General features: G+C 50.2%; 2 protein-coding genes across 2 annotated transcripts; both read left to right on the top strand.

Moving 5' to 3' along the window:
• Nucleotides 1–1,226: 1,226 nt before the first annotated feature.
• ETH_00027100 (uncharacterized protein) lies at nt 1,227–6,038 on the top strand (the record flags this gene model as incomplete). The annotated part of the gene is made up of 4 exons (XM_013373119.1): nt 1,227–1,886; nt 2,106–2,691; nt 4,709–4,908; nt 5,832–6,038. The coding sequence occupies 4 exons, from the start codon at nt 1,227–1,229 to the stop codon at nt 6,036–6,038; spliced, it is 1,653 nt and encodes a 550-aa protein (XP_013228573.1).
• Nucleotides 6,039–17,474: 11,436 nt separating this feature from the next.
• ETH_00027095 (DNA/RNA non-specific endonuclease domain-containing protein, putative) lies at nt 17,475–19,580 on the top strand (the record flags this gene model as incomplete). Its single annotated transcript, XM_013373118.1, has 3 exons — nt 17,475–18,169; nt 18,636–18,797; nt 18,977–19,580. 3 exons carry the CDS (start codon nt 17,475–17,477, stop codon nt 19,578–19,580), a joined length of 1,461 nt encoding a protein of 486 aa, XP_013228572.1.
• Nucleotides 19,581–19,836: the final 256 nt, after the last annotated feature.

Genomic DNA, 19,836 nt, shown 5'->3' with positions numbered 1-19,836 from the left:
GCTGCTGCTGCTGACTTCTACCTGCCTGCTGCTGCTGTGGCGCTTGCTGCTGCTGCTGCTGCAACAAACTAAAAGGGGGTCTCACGCCCCACCTCCCAGGAACAACTGCAGCGCTGCCGCGCCACCGTGGGTGGTTTGCCTTTGCGGAAGAGGCAGGAAAAATGATGGAAGCGAATCCAATTTGTTGATTATTAATCCTTTTGAATTAATGAAACAAAAATGTCTAAAATGCGTTCTTGTCTCGAGACAAAAGACTATGCCGCGCGCTGTCGGCGCAGCCGCTGCCGCCACGGAGCCTGATAATGCTGCTGCAGCAGCAGCAGTAGTAGATTGCAGTGTTTGAACAGCAGCAGGAGCAGGTCTGCCACTTTAGAGGTGCACAATGGCTTTTTAAAGATTATTTGTTATATGCTGGTTTCTGTGCATTTTTCCGGGGCTGCATGCGTTCGGCAGAGGTGTTTATACCTGAAAGAGGACTTTGCCCCGGACTGCCTTCCTGGGTTTAGTGTGGACTTAGCGCTATTTTTTGCTGCTGTTTTTGCTTTAAATCGACTTCTGATTCCTTATTGCATCAATATCCCATCGCTAGTTGCTGGCCTCTGTGGAGCAGCAGCAGCCGACCAACAGCAGCAGCTGCAGTTGGCCCCCCAGCGCGCCTTAGAAAAAGCTTCCTGTCTTTCTAAAGTAGCCTCTGCCCTGCAGGTCTTTTTTAACTTTCTTTGGGCATGCATTTAGAGCTCATTAAATACGGTGACGAGCAGCAAAAAGCGCCGCAACAGCAGCAGCAGCAGTTTGGTTAACAGCAGCAAGGGCAGCAGCAGCTGCAGCTGCGGCTGCTGCTGCTGCTGCTGCTGCTGCTGCACCAGCGAGAGCAGCCGGAGCAGACCGGAAGCCGCTGCTGACCCAGCTGCTAGCCAGTGGCATCTTCAGCAAAACAACAGGGAGGGGTGCGCGGCAGGCAGCTGCAGCAGCAGCAGCAGCATCTACAACAGCAGCAGCAGCAGTAGCATATGCGGCGGCAGCAGCGGCAGCATCTAGGCCAGCTGCAGCAGCATCTGCGGAATCAGCAGCAGTAAGAGCAGCAGCTTCAGGGGTTTGGAGAGGCAGCTCAAGACTGCTGATGGATCCTGGCAGCTGCAGCATCTGTTTTGCTGCTGATAACCACAACAGCCTATATTAGCAGCAAAAGCAAAAGGGGCTGGAAGCAGCAGCTCTTATTTGCTGCAATGGGTGCAGCTGAACCCTCTCCTGAGGGGCCCCCGGGGCCCCCAGCTGGGGCCCCCCATAGGGAGTCTGCAGCACGTTGCGATCATGTGACGAGATCAGCAACAAATGCTTCAGCAGCAGCAGCAGCAGCAGAAGCTTGCAACGAAGAAGAAGCGGCAGTGGCAGCGCCAGAAGGAGCTCCAGAAGCAACGGCTGCAGCAGCAGCAGCAGCAGCAGCAGCAGATGAATATGATTCGGCCTCAGCGGACACGGAGGCGCCGGGTGCTTCAGGCGCGGCGACTGCTGCTGCTGCTGCTGCTGCCGCCACCGCCGAATGTGCTGCTGCTGCTCCTGCTGCTGCTGCTCCTGCAGACAGCCGGCAGCAGCAGCACCGAGACGCCCCAGGAATTCACAATCAGGGATCTCCTGGCCCGCTGCAATCTGGGCAGTGCCGCAAGCGCGGCGCAGTAGTAGCAGCAGCAGCAGCAGCAGGCGAAGTAGAAAAGGCTGAAGAAGCAGCAGGAGACAATTCTCTTGAAGAAGGAGACAAGGAAGCAGCAGCAAGCTGCAGCAAATGCCGCAGAAACCCCAGGAGGCGCTGCAGGGGCAGCGGGGCCCCTCTAGTAATGACTGTAGAGTGGACCCGCCAGCATGTGCTGCAGTGCAAAGTGCTGGCTGAGGTAAACCCTAAACCCTTAACCCTAAACCCTAGCCTCTAAACCCTAAACCTTAGCCTCTAAGCTGCAGACGCCAGAAATCACACATGGGTGGCTTTCAAATGGTGCAGGAGCTGCAGCAGCAGGTGCGGCGGGCGGCAGCTGCAGCAGCAGCTGCAGCAGCTGCTGTGGCTCTCTGTGTGAAGGCGTCGTTTGCTGCTGCTGCTGCTGCTGCTGCTGCAGAAGCTGGCGTGGACCTCCAGCGACTCTGCTGTGCTGCGGGAAAGCCTGGAAGTAAGAAAAGAACCAACTCCAGGAGTTGGAATGGGGCTTTATTTGAAGAGGGCAGTGGTGAGCTGCTGCTGCATGCATGCGGAGGCGAACTGGGGAGCGGAGCAGCGGCTGCTGCTGCTGCTGCAGCAGCAGCAACAAGAGGAGAAGGAGCAGCAGCAGAAGCGGCAGCAGGCCAAGCGCTGCAGGATGAAGCTCGAGGCCGCCCCCGGCTCGCAGCAGGACGCGCTGCCCGCCGCCGCCGCAGCAGCAGCTGCTGCTGCTGCTGCAGCCGACTGCGAGGCCCCGGACACCTACCCCGCGACGCCCGCCAGCAGCAGCAGCAGCAACAGCACCACCACCAGCAGCGCCGCAGCAGCAGCAGCAGCAGCAGGAGCGCGGAGAGGCGTGTGCAGCTGCAGCGCGAGAAGCTGCTTCCGAGTTCTCTGCTTTCGAGGAGATGCAGTTTTATCTCCTTTCAACTTTTTGGGATCGGCAAAGTCGGGGGCCCTCAGCGACGAAGAGTGGGGGGCCCTCATGGCCCCCAAGGAAAACGCTGGTGCAGCAACAGAGCATGCATGCATGCATACATGCATGCATGCATGCATGCATGTGCAGAAACAATTCAGCAAATGCACTTTTCAGCTTAAAAGGATAATTTAATTAGTGAATTAGTGAATTATCTAAAGGTTTCAGAGTTCGAGGAGTTAATTTAATTAGTGAATTATGCAAAATATTCAGATTTAAAAAGGTAATTGAATCAGTTAATTATATAAGGTTTTATGATTTCGAAGAGATAATTGATTTAGTCAATTATAAGGAGTTTGCAGACTTTGAAAGGATCATCATTTTAGTAAATTATACCAAGTTTTCAGACTCTAAATTGATTTAGCAAATCATAAAAGGTTTTAAAACTTTTAAAAGATAATTAATTTAATAAATTATAAGAAGTGTCCAGGTTTCAGAAAGAAACCTGGAAGCTTCTTGTAGTTAGTGAGGCATAAAGGAGTTTTGGGATTAAGAAATATGAATAATTTAGTAAAAGATGGGGAGTTTTGAGGTTTTAGAAGGAAACGAACTCAATTAATGAGCAGGAGTTTTGAGATTTTTGAATGATAAATAATTATTATAAATAATAAGGGATTTTCGGGATTAAGAAAGGTAAATAATTGTGTAAATGATAAGGGAGTTTGGGATTAGGAAAAATAAATAATTGTATGGGTGATGAGGAGTTCGGTGTTTTAGATAGATAAGTAATTTAGTTGATTATAAAGGAGTTTTAAGATTTTAGACAAATTTATAATTTAGTAAATGATAAAGGAGTTTTAATATCAAAGAAAAATAAATAAGTATGTAAAATGAGATATATATGACGAAAGTACTTTATGGTTTAAGAAGGAAATAATTATATAAATGTAAAGGAGTTTGGTATTTAAGGAAGATAAACAATTGCATAAATGGTAGAGGAATTTCGGGATTTAAGAAAAAGATAATTATATTAACGCTAAGGGGATTTGGGGATTTATGAAAAGAGAATAATTACTTCAGCGAAATTCAAATGAAAAGGAAATTGTGGGGTTTAAGAGATATAATCATATAAATATAAAGGAATTTTGGGATTTAAGAGAGAAATAGTGATATAAATGATGAAGGAATTGTGTGATTAGAAAAAGGGGAATACTGAAATTAATCAAAAGGGAATCGTGGGATTAAACGTAGATAAATAATGATACGAATGAGAAAAAAATGAAAACGGAGTAATGGAATCGAAGAGGGAGAAATAATGAATTAAGTTTAAAAAGAATAATGGGATTAAAGAGAAAAGAATAATGAGATAAATGAAAAAGGGGTAATAGGATTAAAGAGAGAAATGAGGAGATAAAGGAGATTCAAAGAAAGAATGGAATTAAAGACATAATGAGATGAATGAGATAAATGGGATTAGAAAAAAGAATGGGGCTAATGAAAGATATAAGTAATGAGATAGAGGAGGTAGATGAGAAGAAAGTAAAGAATGGAGTTAGAAGGCAAGATATAACGAGATAGATGAAGTAAAACAAGAAAAAAAGAGTTAAACAGAAAATGAGACAAAGCAGAGTAAGGGACATTAACAGCAATTGAGGCAGAGAAGAGGAGACACGAGAAGTGGCTTAAATGCAGCCAGAGTAAAAAAGAAAGAAAAAAGGGGACAGAGGAAAAGGACAGAAAAAGGGAGGCAGAGAAAAAGAGATAACGAAAAGGAGATAGAGAAAAGGAGATGGAGTAAAAGAGAGAGAAGAGGAGATAAAGAAAAGGAAATAGAAGAGGGGAGATAAAGAAAAAAAGAAAGCAAAAAGAGACAGGGACAAAGAAAAAAGAGGAAGAGATAGAGAGGAAAGGAGTTGCAGCTAGAGAGGGAGCCGAGCCAGCAAGGGGAATAGTCTGTTAAAGCAGCAAAAGCCGCAAGCAGCGGGGCCACAGCAGCAGCAGCAGCAGCAGCAGGACTGGTTTGCTGTTTCTTGTTGGGCGCAGCTGGTGGTTTGGGGCTTGCCGCTGCATGCATGGGCTGTGGGTGTGTGTGTGGGGCTTTGAACCAGGGCTGGAGCCGCGGGAACACTTGAGCCCGGCCTTCACTCTGGCCCGGCAAAATGTGCCCTACAGTCTGCAGCTGCAGGCCCACAGGTACTTGGCCTCGGAGCTGCTCGCCGACGTCTTCGCCATCTACGCCAACCACTACTGCGCCCGCCACTGCAAAGGCTTTTTCGAACAAGTCGACTCCGAGCTGCCCTGCATCGTGGTGAGTCCCAGGTGTACAGACACCCCGCGCCCCACACTCTCTCCGCGCGCATTACGTACACCCGCAGCTGCGCGTACACCCGCAGCTGCGCGCACGCGCACTGCGGTGCGCCCCGCGGCTCGGGTGTACAGACACCGGAGCGAGGGTGGGGAGTTGCGACGCTGCTTGTCAAGTGTACAGAAACCGCAAGACGGGCTGCTCGTTCGTGCAGTCACCGGCAGCCGGGACGTCTAAGCAGCACTTTAAATCCTCTTTCTCACTTCTGAATTCATCTTTTCGGGTCTTCTTTTCGCTAATTTTCCAACACTTGTTGGGTCTCAGCGCCAAACTCCGAATGGGCTGCTCCCCTAAACAGGTTCCTGTCTATGTCTGTGTTAATGAGTCTATTGGGGCCGCTTTAGCGCGTATTTATTTATTTTCCTTATATCTTTTTTTCTCAACACCCCCCCATGACGGCGCCTGCTGCGCCTGCTGCTCTTGCTGCGACCCACAGCAGCAGCAGCAGCAATTTGTGCTGCTGGTGCCGCGGGTGGGCTGGGTTTGGCTGCACTGAGCTGGGGGCTGTGGGGTCTGTGTGCTTTCGCCTACACGGGGAGAAGCAGCAAGGCTCTCAGCCCAAGGGCCCCGCTGGAGTCTCCCTGCGAAGCTGCGGCTGCTGCTGCTTGGTGGCGCAGCCTCCCATTGCTGCTGCTGATGCTGCTGCTTGCTGCTGGCATGGCAGACTGCGGCTGAGGGCTGCTGGTGGCCCTGTGTGTACCGCGTAGGAGCTGTCGAGCTGTGTGGGTCTGTGGGTGGTGTAAATTGTGTAAACTGGCGCATTTCACTGACTGAAGAAGTTAATTTCGGAGCAAAAGCACTTTAGAATTTAGAATTTGGAGATGCAAGTGGAAGTCCTGGAAGCCGAGTGCGCGTGTTGCGTGTAGACGCGGCCAGGGCTGCTGTCTGAGGGCTACTTCGGGGTTTTCTACGGCTACCGAAATGCCAGCAGCTTCCCCTGCGCCTACCCGGGCTGCGGCCACGTGTGTCAGCCCCAGTGCCGCTGCTACGAGATAGAGCGGGCCTGGCGCTGCCTGTGGACGCGGCACCAGCGGCGGGCGGCCGACCAGGGGCCCCGGGGGGCCCCCTCTTGAACAGCCCAAGCGGCCCCGGGGGGCCCCCTCTTGAGGCGGCCCAGGGGCCCCGGAGGGCCTCGTCTTGAGGCGGCCCAAGGGGCCCCGGATAGCCCCCTCTTGAGGCGGACCAAGGGGCCCCGGAGGGCGCCCTCTTGAGGCGGCCCAGGGGCCCCGGAGTGCACCCTATTGAGGCGGCCTAATTTGCTTTTCTTCTCTGCAGAATTTCGCTCTTTTTCGCCAGACTTCCGGGCTTTTCCCCACAGACTTTTCTCTGCAGCATCTCCCACGGAGTCTTTGCTTGCTTCTGCTTCTCGACTAATTGCCGTTTCCGGCAAACAAAGCCGGCGTTACTGCCAAGAGGATTGCTGAGGATTGCTGAACTTGCCATTCACTTGTTTCTTTGTCCCATTGTCGTCTTTCCTGAACTTGTTGTCTACTCGTTTCTTGATCCTTTCATCTACTTTGTTTGGAGCTGCCGTCGGTGCTGCAGCATCAGTCTTGCTGCTGCTGCTCCGTAGTTCACACAGACTGTTTGCTGCTTCACCCTGTCTTCACTTCCTGCGGCGAGCGCGGTCGATGCGTGCAGCCGCACCCACTGCTGCTGCTGCTGCTGCTGCTGCTTAGCAGCAGCAGCAGCAGCAGTTGCTGACGGGCGCCGGAGGCGGCTCGTTTTGGGGCTGCATGCGCCCGCAGTGGTTTGCTTCGTTTTGCCGTCAAGCGAAGAGAGGTATGAAGCACCAGAATGAGTTCAATTCAGAAACCAACGAGGGAGCAGCAAGTAGTGGCGGCCTCTTACATTCTTTACGCCAGTTTTTAAGAGGAATGCGGGACACTCAGCTAACATCTACAGCTTGCTGCTGCTGCTAACCCCCTCCAGAGCCCTGCAAATAAGCCTAAAGCTGCATGCAGCTACGGAGAGACCCGGAGGCCCCCAAAGCTTCTTAATGGGCCTTTTGGGGCTTTCGTGGCTCCTCTGTGGGCCTCCTGGGCCCCCACGTTATGTCTGTCGTCACTGACACTATTTAATGTACTTTCTTCCAAGTATTTATGCAAGTTAAACTTTGAGCTGGGAAAATTGAGGAAATAGGCTGAGTCCACTGAACTGGATTGACTCTTAAGTGACCATCAGGCCTTTCGCTCGGAGGAATCTCCTAAAAAAAGGGAAATGTAGTCTTTCTTTCGAAACTCTTTAAAGATGCGTCTCTGCAGCTGCTGCTCCCGCAGCTGGAGCTGCTGCTGCTCCAGAGGCTGCTACTGCTGCTCCAGAAGCTGCTGTGGCTGCTCCAGCAGGTGCTGCTGCTCCAGCAGCAGCTGCTGTTGCTGCTTCGGCAGCTGTTTGCGAAGACGCTCCCAAGGCAGCAGCTGCAGCGGCCCCCCAGGGGCCCCACAGGAGCAAAACATGGACCTTCAGGGTCTTCTGAATGTACCCTGAAAGGCCCCCAGCTGCAGTGGCTAAAACTTATGGCCAAACATCCAGGGGTCTGCGGCGGGCGTAGAAAAAGCAGGAAAGAAAAGAAACAAAACAAAAAATAAACAAATTCAATCAAGAGAGAAGGCCGGCGAGGCACAGAAAAGCGGCGAAGACAGAAGCCGCTGCAGGCAACTGCCACGCAGGCAAAAATAGCAAGGAAGAAACATAAAGCAGCCCCCGCAGGCAAAAATAGCAAGGAAGAAACATAAAGCAGCCCCCGCACATAAAACCCAAACCCTAAACCCTATACCGTACAGACAACCCCTGTAAACAGAAGCATGCACGGAAAGCCCTACCATTATTATAAGCCCTTCGTCGGCCCATACGGTTTATGTTTGCGTCTTGAGGGTTTACTGAGTCCACACGCCAAACCCTAAACCCTAAAACCTAAACCCCCTCTGCCACGCGCGCAGCCCGGAACCCTAACCCTGGAATGAGAGTAGGTCTGGATTTAACTTAGTCATATCTAACGACATCTGGTTTGCTGTAGATGAGGCGGCAGCAGCAGTTGCGGCTGCTGCCTCTTCACTTGCTGCTGAAGTTGTTGTCGCTGCCCCTGTGGTGGCTATTTGTGCTGCTGCTGCATTCGCTGGCTATCTTTGCTCCTCACTTACTCCTGTTGTTGGGATAAATAATGTCCCTCGCAGTAATGTTCTTCAGCTCATTTGCTGCAGTGCGAAAGGCTCTGCACACGTTTGCTGCCAAGATGGCCGGCAGCTGTGGCACGTCCAGCAGCAAAATGACGCTGGCAAAGCCGAGCCTGTAAGAGAATCCGAACAGAAGCAGCAAGTGGCAGCAGCAGCCAGCCCAGTTCGCAGTATTCAACTTCTCAGAATCTTGCCTAGGGCTCTTCTGACTCTCCTGCTTCACGGGAGCAGCAGACAATCCGTAGTGAGCTGATGCTTTCTTCTTACCCCGTACTTGTGGACATTTTAAAGAAATAACTCTAAAAAAACAAACGCGAAAACGAAAGAAGGGATGAGTCACAGCCCCACCGGCCGCCGGAAACACGATGACTGGTCACGGCAGGCAGAGGTTACAGGCGCCACCTTGCTAGCAATTTGAAAAATAATTGTGTTTAATATCAACTTAGTTAATGGAATTCTGTGAGTGAGCAGAATGCGCAGAAAAGCCCCAGCAAGCGAGCCCTGAGGGGCTTGGTGGGTCCATTACGGGGCCCCAGCGGGCCCGCAAAACCCACAAATGCGGATTCTCAACACTAATACGAAAAGCCAAAATGCTTTAAGAATATTCCCTTATTTACGCGTAGAGTTAGTGCTTAACAACGCCCCCGGTATCTGGTAGATCGGCGTGGGTTTTGTACGAGGGCAACAGGCTTGCTGAAGTAGCAGCAACCTGAGAGCAGTGACAGCAAAATAAGCTTGTCTACTATAGTGAATAGAAGTGCATATTCTACAGAAAACGATCTGCTGTTGCACTGAAACATCACCGGGCTTGCCGCCTACAGCTACAGTGCTGCATACCAGCTACAGTGCTGCATACCTGATGCACTGCCTGAACAGCGCCATATCGCACTCGTCAAATGCGCTTATGCGAAAGAGAATACAAGAAAAGTGACAGGCTGGCCTGGAAAGACCCGCAAAGTACACGAAACATGTGCGCAACAGTAGTTGCACATCTCCACTCGCCTTCGTCTTTAGTGCTTACACCCAGAACTACTGCTCAAGTCCCTACTTTACAGCAGTACATTCTGCCGAGCACTCGTTTCTAGGCATCTAAGACAGCCTGATCATCAGTGGCTGCAGCACTTGATAGTACACTCAGCTTTGTACTGCTCAGCGGCCTTGGCTGCCGCGAGGATACGGGAAGTTAGCCGATCGCGGTTTCCCTTGAAATCAACTCGAGAGCCTCTGCGAGGACTCTTAAAAAACTAGCACAAACCACCGTAGCATCAGTGGCTACGGGGAATTACGAGGCAAGCGGCTTTACCTTGGTGTTTCAGAACCGTGGAAACCCTGCAGTCGCGTGGTCAAAATTTGGCGTAGTTGCTGGCAAGACAAATGGCACCGCCGCTGGTTGGCACTCTTTTGGAAGCAGCAAAGTCAATATCTTTATAGTGGGTGTCAGCATTTGAGTGTCTTGTAGTGCCCTATGTAGTAAAGCTGTTCATATTTGGTGTGGAAGAGAACAAGACTGCTGTGATTTCTACTTTGCTTTCTGGCTGCTCTGTTTGCGCGGGAATTCCCTCCAATGAGGTGCACGCTAGGACTTTTGTCGTAAGAGATATCTTTTATCTGCCCTTGCTGTTCTTGTTTGTGTGCTTAGAGGCCAGGTTAATATCCGACCAGGAAGTAGAAAAGTGTTGTGAATAAGCAAGCTCGTACCCATCGTTTTGTTGGTGTCAGTTCGTCAGGATCAGTATCTGCGAACTGCATAAGAGGATTTGCTGTTCGCAGCGGCATTGTTTTAGTCTTCGAATTAAATTTGTAATTCCATATTAATTTTAGCGGTGCTTTGCTTGCGGAGAAAGTAATCGTGTTTCAAGAGATAGGCACAAACGCGCCATTCTCGTGGCCCGCCTTTTCAGAGCTGTAAACTCTCTGGTAAACTCACATGCTGAGATAGCTCACTATGTGCAAGAGTTTAGAAAATTCTGAGCGGCACAGTGGCATACTCTACAGATAAAACTTAAGAAGAATCTAGCTCCTATCCATGCTTAGCTTCTCAATGTTTCTCAGCCAATACTCAGAGGTGGTAAAAGTATAGCAGCTAATTAAAAGTGTTCGCTGATTCTTGTATTGAGGGGGTTCGCATTTTGAAGATCGCACATCCGCACATATGGAATTGCTAACGCAAAAACATGCCGCATGCCTGTTATACTGGCAGCCGTATGCCTGTTATACTTGCGGCCGCTGATATTTCTTATATATGTTGCTGTTTCTATTTCTGAAGCCTGCAGCCCTCTTGCGAAATATTCTGTTCCTCGTTCTTTTTAAATAACAGTTTAGTGCGTACGGTCATGATATTCGGTCTAAATATAGCAATTATGAGATCCGGGTACAGAATTCAGGGCTCAGTCAACAGGCACAACTCGTCGCAAAACGCACAAACTATACGATACGGAAGAGCAAAAGAAGGTCCCGTTGTAGTAATTGCTGCGCCTGCTGTTGCTGATAATGAATATGCTGCCTCCATGCTATTGACCCTGAAGGTATGACGCCCAGCAGAAACGCTGAACCATATGAGCAGCAAGAAGGACAAGTGCAGCAGCAAGTGCCGTTCCAGCAGCGGCGTAAGCAGCAATTGTAGGGGCGCGTTGAATAGCAGCTGAGGCTGCTGCTGCCCCAAACCTGCTTTTGCAATTGGTGCTTCTTTCCGAGGTATGAGTGTTTTGGCAGTCACAAGAAACAAACCAGGACACAAATACAAGCTGGAAGTGCGAGTCCGTACTACGCTTGGCTTGCAACGCTAGCTGCATCTCATTTTACGCCGTGAAGAAACTTACTGTGCCGCTGCTGACACATGTGCTGCTCGTGTTGTTGCTGCTGCTGCTGGAGGCGATGTGCTTTGAGGGTGGCATGCCACAGCACTTTAGTGCGGACAGATAGACACCTGACACCCACCGCGACAGCAAAACAAACATGACACAAAAGTCCCCGCTAAACTCTAGGGAGATCAAGGCAAATGACAGCAACAGAGAAGCAAGCCGGCAATTGCTGCCTGCAAATATGGCTGTGAGTTGCTCCAGATAGGATGCCAGAAGCATAGTCAGCAGCAGCAGCAGGTCGCCACATGCTCTGCAGTAAATAGACGAGAGGAATCAGTGACTGGGAGATTGTGGCCCCTGGACAACAAACAAAATACCGAACCAAGGCAAAAATTAAGCACGCAAAATATAAGCGAAAAGCCGTATGCAGACAGCAGGGAGCGATACCGAAGTAGACAGCAGGGAGAGATACCGAAATAAACAAAAGGCAGACACAGGGCCAGAAAGGGAGAAAAGAAGCGAAAGGGGAAAAACGTGAAGCAGAAGGAGGCTAGCAAAGAGGGCGAAAATGGAAGCGCGAAGACTAAATAATAGACTGCAGGGAAGGAAAGGCAAGAGGTAGCAGACAGCATGCGAAGGACTGTGGGGAGACAGAAGCAAACAAAGACGAGCATCAAGCAGCAAGCAACATGCAGGAACTGCAACAGTAGTAGCAGCTGCACTCTTGGCATACCGTCTGCGCTAGCATTAGCAGCAGCATATGCGTCACCAGCAGCAACCACAGTAGCAGATTAGCCAGCACCAGCAGCAGCTCTGCGCAGGTTACAGCGACTTCTTAGGAATATGAAGGTTTCTGCATGTCATGCAACTAGGGCGTGGAAGAATGGCAACCGACGAAGGGTGCGGCGCTCTGCAGCAGCAGCTCCGCAAAAATAACAGCAGCAAGACGATTCGACGCACTTGAGAGTTTGTTGCTGCTGCCTGCTGCTGGGAAACGCGAATCGGACGGACGGTACTGAAGGGCGTGCATGCTGGGGACAATATATGATTGCTGCAGAGACAATACAGTAGCGCAGCATCAAGAAAAAGGCAAAAGCGGCGAACATCACACATATAGGAAAAACGCGTTCGCACAAGCCTTCGAAAGCAACGACGCTACGCATAGGACTGACGCAGCAGACCAGAAGCTCAGATGCTTCTGCAGCAGCAAGAGCACCTGCAGCGGCAGCAGCCTTAGCAGCTGCGCCAGCGAAGTCAGCCATTACTGAAACACAAAACCAGCAACAGCTCCGCCATCAGAAGCAGCAAGGGCAGCGCCAGCAGCATTGGCAGCAGGAACAACAGCAGGGGGAAAAGCAAGGGCAGCCGAAACAGTGCAGTCATGGACACCTGTAGCGCAGCTGCGGCGACCAAGCAGAATTGCAAACCGCATCAAATGTCACAGTAAACGAAGCAGCCACAACTACAGCAGCTGTTCGGTGCTGCTGATGTAGGTTGCACTGTTTTCTGCTGCTCCTGGCGGTGCTGATTGCTTTTGCTGCTTGTTGCTGCTACTGCTTGTCGCTGCTGCCTGTTGTTGCTACTTGCTGCTGTTGCTTTCTACCACTGCCTGCTTTTGCTTGACTACTGCTGCTTAATGGTGATTCCGCTGCTGGTTGGTGCTTAGGTGTGGCCTTGTTAGCTGCTGCTGTTTCATGCTGCTTGTTGTTTCTTCTCGCTGCTGCTGTTTGCTCCACCTGCTTGCTGCTGGTTTCTGCTGAAGGGCTCAGGTCGCCCCTTGGCAAAAGCAGACACTGGCAGCAGGACACACTTATTTCCAGCTGGCACTGCCTGTTTGTGGCGCTTGATGGTGCTGCGTGCTGCTGCTGCTTGCTGCTACTGCTCACTGACGGTGCTTGCTTTTGCCGTTAGCTGCTGTTGCTTGCTGCTACTGCTTGCTACGTACGCTTGTTGCTGCTGCCTTCTGCGGCTGAAGTGAGACTCGCAAAAGAGGAAATTAGTGTCGTGCACGCGATATATGAAATATTTGATTTGCGAGACAGTAACACTATTTGAATTACGAGGAGACAGAACTTAGGCTCGAAAAATCGAAAACGGATATGCATATATTCGTGAAAGCGGGAAGAGAGACCATCATGAAGCGGAGGCGTGAAAGATGGCAGCAGGATACCGGCAATCATTAGAAGCCGCAGCCGTAGCTCTCCTTCGGATGCAGCTGTAAAACCAATACCATGAGTTTTAAATGTGTTGCTACTGCATGCTGCTGTAGTAGGACGAATCGCAAAAGACACCTGAAATGGCGCACGTGATGCCAAGAAAATATTTAACTCATCGAAGAAATACAGCCTTCCTGCGGCAAGCAAGCCACAGAGAACTCAAAAATGTGACAATAGAGACACGCATGCTTGCATGAACGGACAGGCACGGAGACAACTCCCAAAGAGCCACTGGCTTCGGGCTGCAGTAATTAAAGTGGCATCATAAGCAGCTTAACTGATTTGTCCAGCAACAGGAGAGCGGGCAGCTGCAACATCTAAGAATACATTAGCAGCTGAAACACAAGTGCAGCAAACTATGGACAGTGCTACAGCAGCAGCGAATGCACGAAGACATCCGCAGTACCAGAAAGAGCAACGGCAGTGGAGGACATTTTCGCTGCTGCATTATGACTGCAGGACAGCGGGAGCAGCAGCCGGAGCACCAGCAGTAACAGTAGCAGCGGCCCTGGTCATACACGCAATCCTTTAGCAACGGAACCTGCCATACACTAAAGATCAGAAAGCCCCACATTGTGTGCAAGCTGAAGAGCCTGTGGCAAATCTTCTGATGCATTCCCTCTTAACTTCAGCATTAGCGGCAGCTGCGGCAAAGCCTCAAGCTGCGGTAGGGCGCAGCTCGCTCATTGCGTTCCTGTTGCTACTGATACTCTTGGCTCTCAGCGACAGATTGTGGCAGTTGTTGCCGCAACTGCTGATGTCACTTATGCTTCTCACCATGTTTCGATGGACGGCATAATCTGCGCAGGCACCTGCTGCAGCAAGGGAGCTCATTGCTACTGCTCCCACAGTATCTGCCGCTGGTAGTGCTGCACCAAGTATTGCCGTTTCAACCAAGGATGCTGAGCTGGAGCGCACATACCAAACACAGAATGACGTCTCAAATGACATATATCTCACTTTCCTCTTCAAGGGGTTCCGAAAAGCTCTCCTAAAACTCCTTATTGCCTATGACGCTGACTGGTTCAACTTAGTGCTGCTGCACTTGTTACTACTGCTTCTGTTGCTGCTTCTGTATTTTTGCCCTCCGCAGCATTACATGCTAGGGCAGAAGTTACAGAAATAGGATTGGCAGCAATAGCAATTGCAGCAGTAGCGGCGACAGCAGCAGCAGCAGTAGCTTGCTGGATATTCATTGATCGAAAATGGAGCCTCAGGGTGTGTGTGTACTGAACTGATGAAGTGAAGCGTCTCTGCATTATTTGCGGCTGTTTCATTTTTTCATTTTTGTCTCGGGCAGCAGCAGCCGTTGCCCTGTTTGCCGAAGGCCGTGATTTGGCTGCTGCATGTTGTATTTCTTGTACTCAAAGGTTTGTTTGTTACCTCCGTCACTGCATCTGCTGTTGCCGCTATTTCTGGTGCATTCTTTTTGTGGTGCTGGCGGTGCAACTACGGCATCTGTTGTTGCAGCAGAAGATGCTGCTGCGGCAGCTTCCGCTATGTGAACCATTAATATAAGACGTGCGTGCAAGACACCCGGCCTGGAAAAAACCCTCGCAAGTGTTTAGTTGCACAGCAGTTGGGTCTTGTTGGTGCTACTGTGTCTGCTGATTCTTTCGCTTCTCGTGTTTGGCTTAGGTCTTTCGTCGTGTTTGCTCTGGCGCTGTCTCCTTAGAAGCCGCCAGCAGCAGCGACAGCAGCAGCAGTTAGCTACCACTGCAGCTGCACCTTGTACGCTCACCGCTGCTGCGGCTCACTGCAACATGAGCAGTCAGACCTTTGCTAGAACTCACTCTCCAAAGGACAAGAAACGATCAAGGCAAAAAACAAACCTTTCATCCGTTGCCCCACTAAACTTTGAGCCTTATGCTGTACACCAAGGCGTGCGCCGAGCAAGTCTGTGAGCACTGTCACTTAGGCCTGGTGTTTTGGACGTGCAGCTAAGGCTTTGTGTTCATGTTTTTTAATGCCAAGCTGTTTCGGACCTACGGTTTGAAGTTCAAGGGCCATGCTGCTGCTGCTGACCTTTTTGGTTTTCTTTCTACTGCTGTTTCTTGCTGCACACAATGGAAGCCAGCCTTTGAGCCGTGTACGTGCAAAGAAGGCCAGCTGGGCAGGCTGCCGGAGACATTGAGGAGCAAGCAACTAGAGACGAAGATTCCTGTACGAATGCGCCAGAACCTTCCACTCCTGAGCGACTGCCTATGCGTGAACTGCATCACAGTACAGTTCGAGATATGCTCGTGAGGAAAGTGATACTTTTCATGTATGGCTTTCGCACAGTGAGAAATTCCCAGCAAACCCAATAGTGCCAATGAACCCAGGACTATCCAGAACATTTCTAAGTTCTACTGGGGAAAAAGCAGAAAAGTAGGCTGCTCCCGTACTTTTCACTGTTCAGGCTTCCGCATCCATCCAAAATTGATTTCTGATGCTTCAAATATGCATTTCACCTCCAGCTCTGGTGCCTCACTGGTTAGTGATGGCCTGGTTAGCTAGTATTTGACGAATGTTATCTTGTTTGAGCATCAAATCGCCTATGCAAATACAGCTTAGATAAAGCCGTGTCACAGATGCCTATATAGGCTCAAACGAGCTGCTCGTATGAATCCCCGCAGCTTTAGAGAGTGGCAGGCATCTTAGTGGTATGAAAACGTATCTCTCGCACGCTTCGTGTATTCCTAGCATCAAATTTTCCAGGTTTTTGTAGTACGAAGTATACCAACGATAGCTCATTGTATCTCCAAGATGAATGCTTCCTGATCCACACAAGCAGCTGAGCGGAGACGCGGAATCTGAGTTGCCAGGCTAGGAAAAAAGCCCTGCATCTCTACTGAATTACAGAGCGTTTCCACCACAACTATGAAATGAATCAGGTCATGGTTTCTCAAATTGGCTTCAAGCTCCACACCGGGGACATCTTTAATTGCTAAGATGGTGCGGAGCAACGATGTTTATGTCCAGGGCTGGGCAGTGTGAGATCCCCAGAAGAACATGCAGGGCCGCAATTCCTAGATTTGGTGGCTAGTAAAACTTTTACTTGATAGGCGCGCTCTGGGGTACTATCCTGCCCGTGGGTGCTGCGAGTCTTTGCTCGGGCCTCTTTGGAGCATCGACTCGGCAGACACACGCTGCGAGCATCCGCAAGGCCCTCCTTATTCTGTATCGCTCATTTTGAATTTTGAACTTCTATGGTTTCTTTTTCGTTTGCATTGTTTTATCAGTCTATAGGTTGCCGCCGCAGAAATGTACCCTGCGTAGCACTGCTGACTACGCACCTGTAGCCCAGCGCCAGCTATTTTGAAGTTCCGATTCTATTGACTGGCTGAACAATTACACTACCACAAACAAGCATGCTTACATAAACGGCTTTGGCGTTATTTATTCGCTCGAGCACATGCTAAAGGATGCAGCACTGTTCAATCAAGGTGTGCCAAGGAGTCGCACAGACAGCTCAGGATGAGTGAGGCTGCTGAAAAATATTCCAACGCATACATAGAAGGCTGTAAGCGCACCTAACAGCGTCTCTTTTTGATGGCGTTTTTTTCAATTCACACACGAAAATGTTTACGAAATTTAGTTTTGTATTATTTCCCTGCTCATCTTGAAAGCTACAACGACTGGCCCCAGTTCAAGCGGGCCACTCCATTGCAGCGCCAGTGGACCCCCAGAAATAGTTGCGAGCGTTTGCCCTGCTAGACGCCCGCAGAGACTTGTTGAAATTTTTTTGTGCAATGCTTATTTGCTATAAAAGTCTTATTTAGTAGTGTATACTTAACGTTGCAGCAGCAACGTCAGCCAGGGACAGCTGGCGACACTAAAAACTCATACAAGAAAAACCAGCAGTAACGGCACTGGAGCCAGCATTTTCACTCCTCAAGACATCAAGGGGAAAGTTCACACAGAGCACTTGAAGAGACTGGAAACTCTTGTTGAAGAGTCTGCGTCACGAACTCCCCCGGCAATAGCAGATAAGGCAGCAGTGCCGCCTCGCAGCCCAGCCTTTCTATGTATGGAGAGAACTCGAACAGCAAAAGCAGAAAGGGCAGCAGTGTTGCAACGCAGCCCTGCCTTGCCCTCTCCCCTTCACTGTCCTGAAGTTCCATTGTTCTAAACAAGAGGGCAAAGGGGGCATTCCACTGGACACGAAGAAAGCCAGTAATGCATCGGGAACGTCCGAGGTGCCAATGTCGCCCGTGAAGACTTTTGAAAGCACCGGGGGCTTACTGGGGGCTTTGAAGTTTTGGACTCGAAGGTGCTGGGGAGTCCACGGCAGAAGCGAATACGGAATCTCCTCTGGCGTATGGCGCCCCTTATCAATGTCAGTTGCTCTGCTTGTTGCTCTTACGCTGCTGATGGTGCCTGCAATTAATGTGCACGCGGTCACTGTCGCTCGTGGTGCCCGTCCCAGAGAACGAACCAGCGCTTCTGGAGAGGAGACACAAAGCAGTAATAATGATTGGGTTCTAAAGATCTTGATGAATCGCATGAACAAAACCGCTGAGTGGAAGTCTCAGCTCTTTCCTGGCAAGGCACAACAGGGCCAAGATGGCACACCAAACCACCTGCTGCACAGATTTCTCTTAAACTCTGCCACAACGACCTTCCACTTAGGCGGATTCTCTTCTTTGTTTTCTAGAGCACGGAAACAACCAGAAGTGGTAGTAGAACACATACGCAACGCTAGCACTCGAGAAAAGGGGTTATCGTCTCGGCGTGGCCGCGAGGGTCCCTGGAGACCCAAGCAGACGCGCTCCTCTATTCCCGGAGCAGCAGCGCATGCATCCCAGGAATCGTTTTTGAACATTTCTGCCAGTGGCAAACCAAGAGGGGGCATGTGGCGGGCCCAGGGCTCGCCTCAGCGGACGTCTTCACCTCCTGTACAAGAAGACTTTGACTCCACTAATTTCTGGGACAATGGCGCGATTCCGCTGCCGTGGCGACCCAACATGCATGATGTGACAGCATCTGGTAGGGAACCAGCCTGCGTTGCTAAGAGTGGCGCTGTGTACGCGTACGTGGCTGCTGGGGTCATTGCAGCTCCCTCAGATTCTTGTGTTGCTCACGAAACATTTCTCCTTATTAATGGCATGCTAAGACTATGAATGCCTTTTAGTGACGTTGCCCGGATTAGCATAGTATCTTGCCTCTCTTGCTTTGTGTCTCCTATGTAGGCTTTTCTCTTGGACGCTTAGCGACGTCACGGGAGGCAAGGGATTCATATTTGTTTTCAGCAAACGGGAGCCCGCAGGATCCCGTGCTAAAATCTCAGCAGTGGTATGCTTAGCCCCGCCCTTAGTCCTTGCCCTGCCATCCCATGTTGGGTAATAGCCTGCATTGTATGTAGATTTGGTTGGGTTTACAGCCATGCAAAAATAGGACTTCCAAAACAGCGAAATGCCTTTCCTCAGGCTACCAGAGGTGCAGCTATGCAAATGCCAGCGTTGAAGAGGTAACGCTCATATTTACTGGTGTTTTAGGAACGATCTGGAGAAACTTGTAGCTGATGTGGAGAAAGTTTATCAGGACATTTTCGTTATTACTGGGCCCCTTTGGCTTCCTTACGATATTGCCAGTGCAATGCCTGGGGTCTACAATTTGAAATCGAAGAAGGGCTCTCGCCAGGTGTTCGCATGCCTTCGGTGAGAGCCATATCGTTGTGCGCATCGCTATCTATATGATCACGAGCACCGTTTAACCATGACCTACAGCTTCTTCAGGAGACGCCAGGGCTTCCATGGTGTCTTTGCCGGACTGTACACACAATAAGCCTTTCATACGACTGCGGTTATGCCTTTTGCTTGCTTGCTTGCCAACGTAGGCCATGGAAAGGGGAAGCGGAGGCGTTGCCTTTGAGCATAGAAGCATTAGAAGGCCTTTCACAGCCAGCACCCGCAGGGAGGAAAAAAGTGTATGACGCCTTATCAAGGACAAACGAAGATACTTCAGACATCCCAGTAGACTTTACAGCGCCTTGGTTGGTCACTGAACCACCCTTACTGAAAGCTTTTGCACTGTGCCGCAGAAGGCTCCTTTTCGATGCAGACGAGCAGGATGCGTTGCCTGTCATGCACGCAAAGGTCATCTCTGTCGGCTATAATTTCATCCATGTCCCTACACATTTCTTCAAAATAATCTTAGCAATCAGACCAAAAGCACAGGCTGCACTTCACGGAGTCAGCCAGACTGAGGCTCGGACGCAGGATCAGGCTCAGCCCACAGGAGGCAGTGGCCCGTTGGCAGCACTTTCCCCAGCTGCTTTTGGATCTTTTCTCGTTCCAAATCAGCCCATGGGTCCCATAGTGAGCATTGATCGCCTCAGAGTTCCGCTTACTTTCTTAGAGTCCGTGAGCGGCATGGATTTCTCTGTAAGTGGTGCCGATGCTTGTAGAACGCATATTACAGGGAAAAAAGCAAATGACTAATCGTAAAAAGGCAGCATAAAACTGAAAGGCCGACTAGGAATATGTATAGTGGGAGCAAAACTCATTTGTCTTTCCTCATCTCTCAGTTCGTCTCCGATCTTCTGAAGGAATCAAGTGATAATTTAAGTCAAGTGAAACAAGACACTGCGGAACGAGCGACTGGAGACGAAGAATCTCCTACGGATGCGCCAGACGCTTCGGCTTCCGGGCAACCGTTTGCCCATGAATTGCATCAGAGTACAATTCGAGGCGTACT

This window comes from Eimeria tenella, genomic scaffold, assembly GCF_000499545.2.
Source record: "Eimeria tenella Houghton genomic scaffold, Eth_scaff12, whole genome shotgun sequence".
NCBI classification, from domain to species: Eukaryota; Apicomplexa; class Conoidasida; order Eucoccidiorida; family Eimeriidae; genus Eimeria; species Eimeria tenella.
The sequence above is the reverse complement of the archived record's forward strand: the minus strand, read 5'-3'. Positions and strand labels throughout refer to the sequence as shown.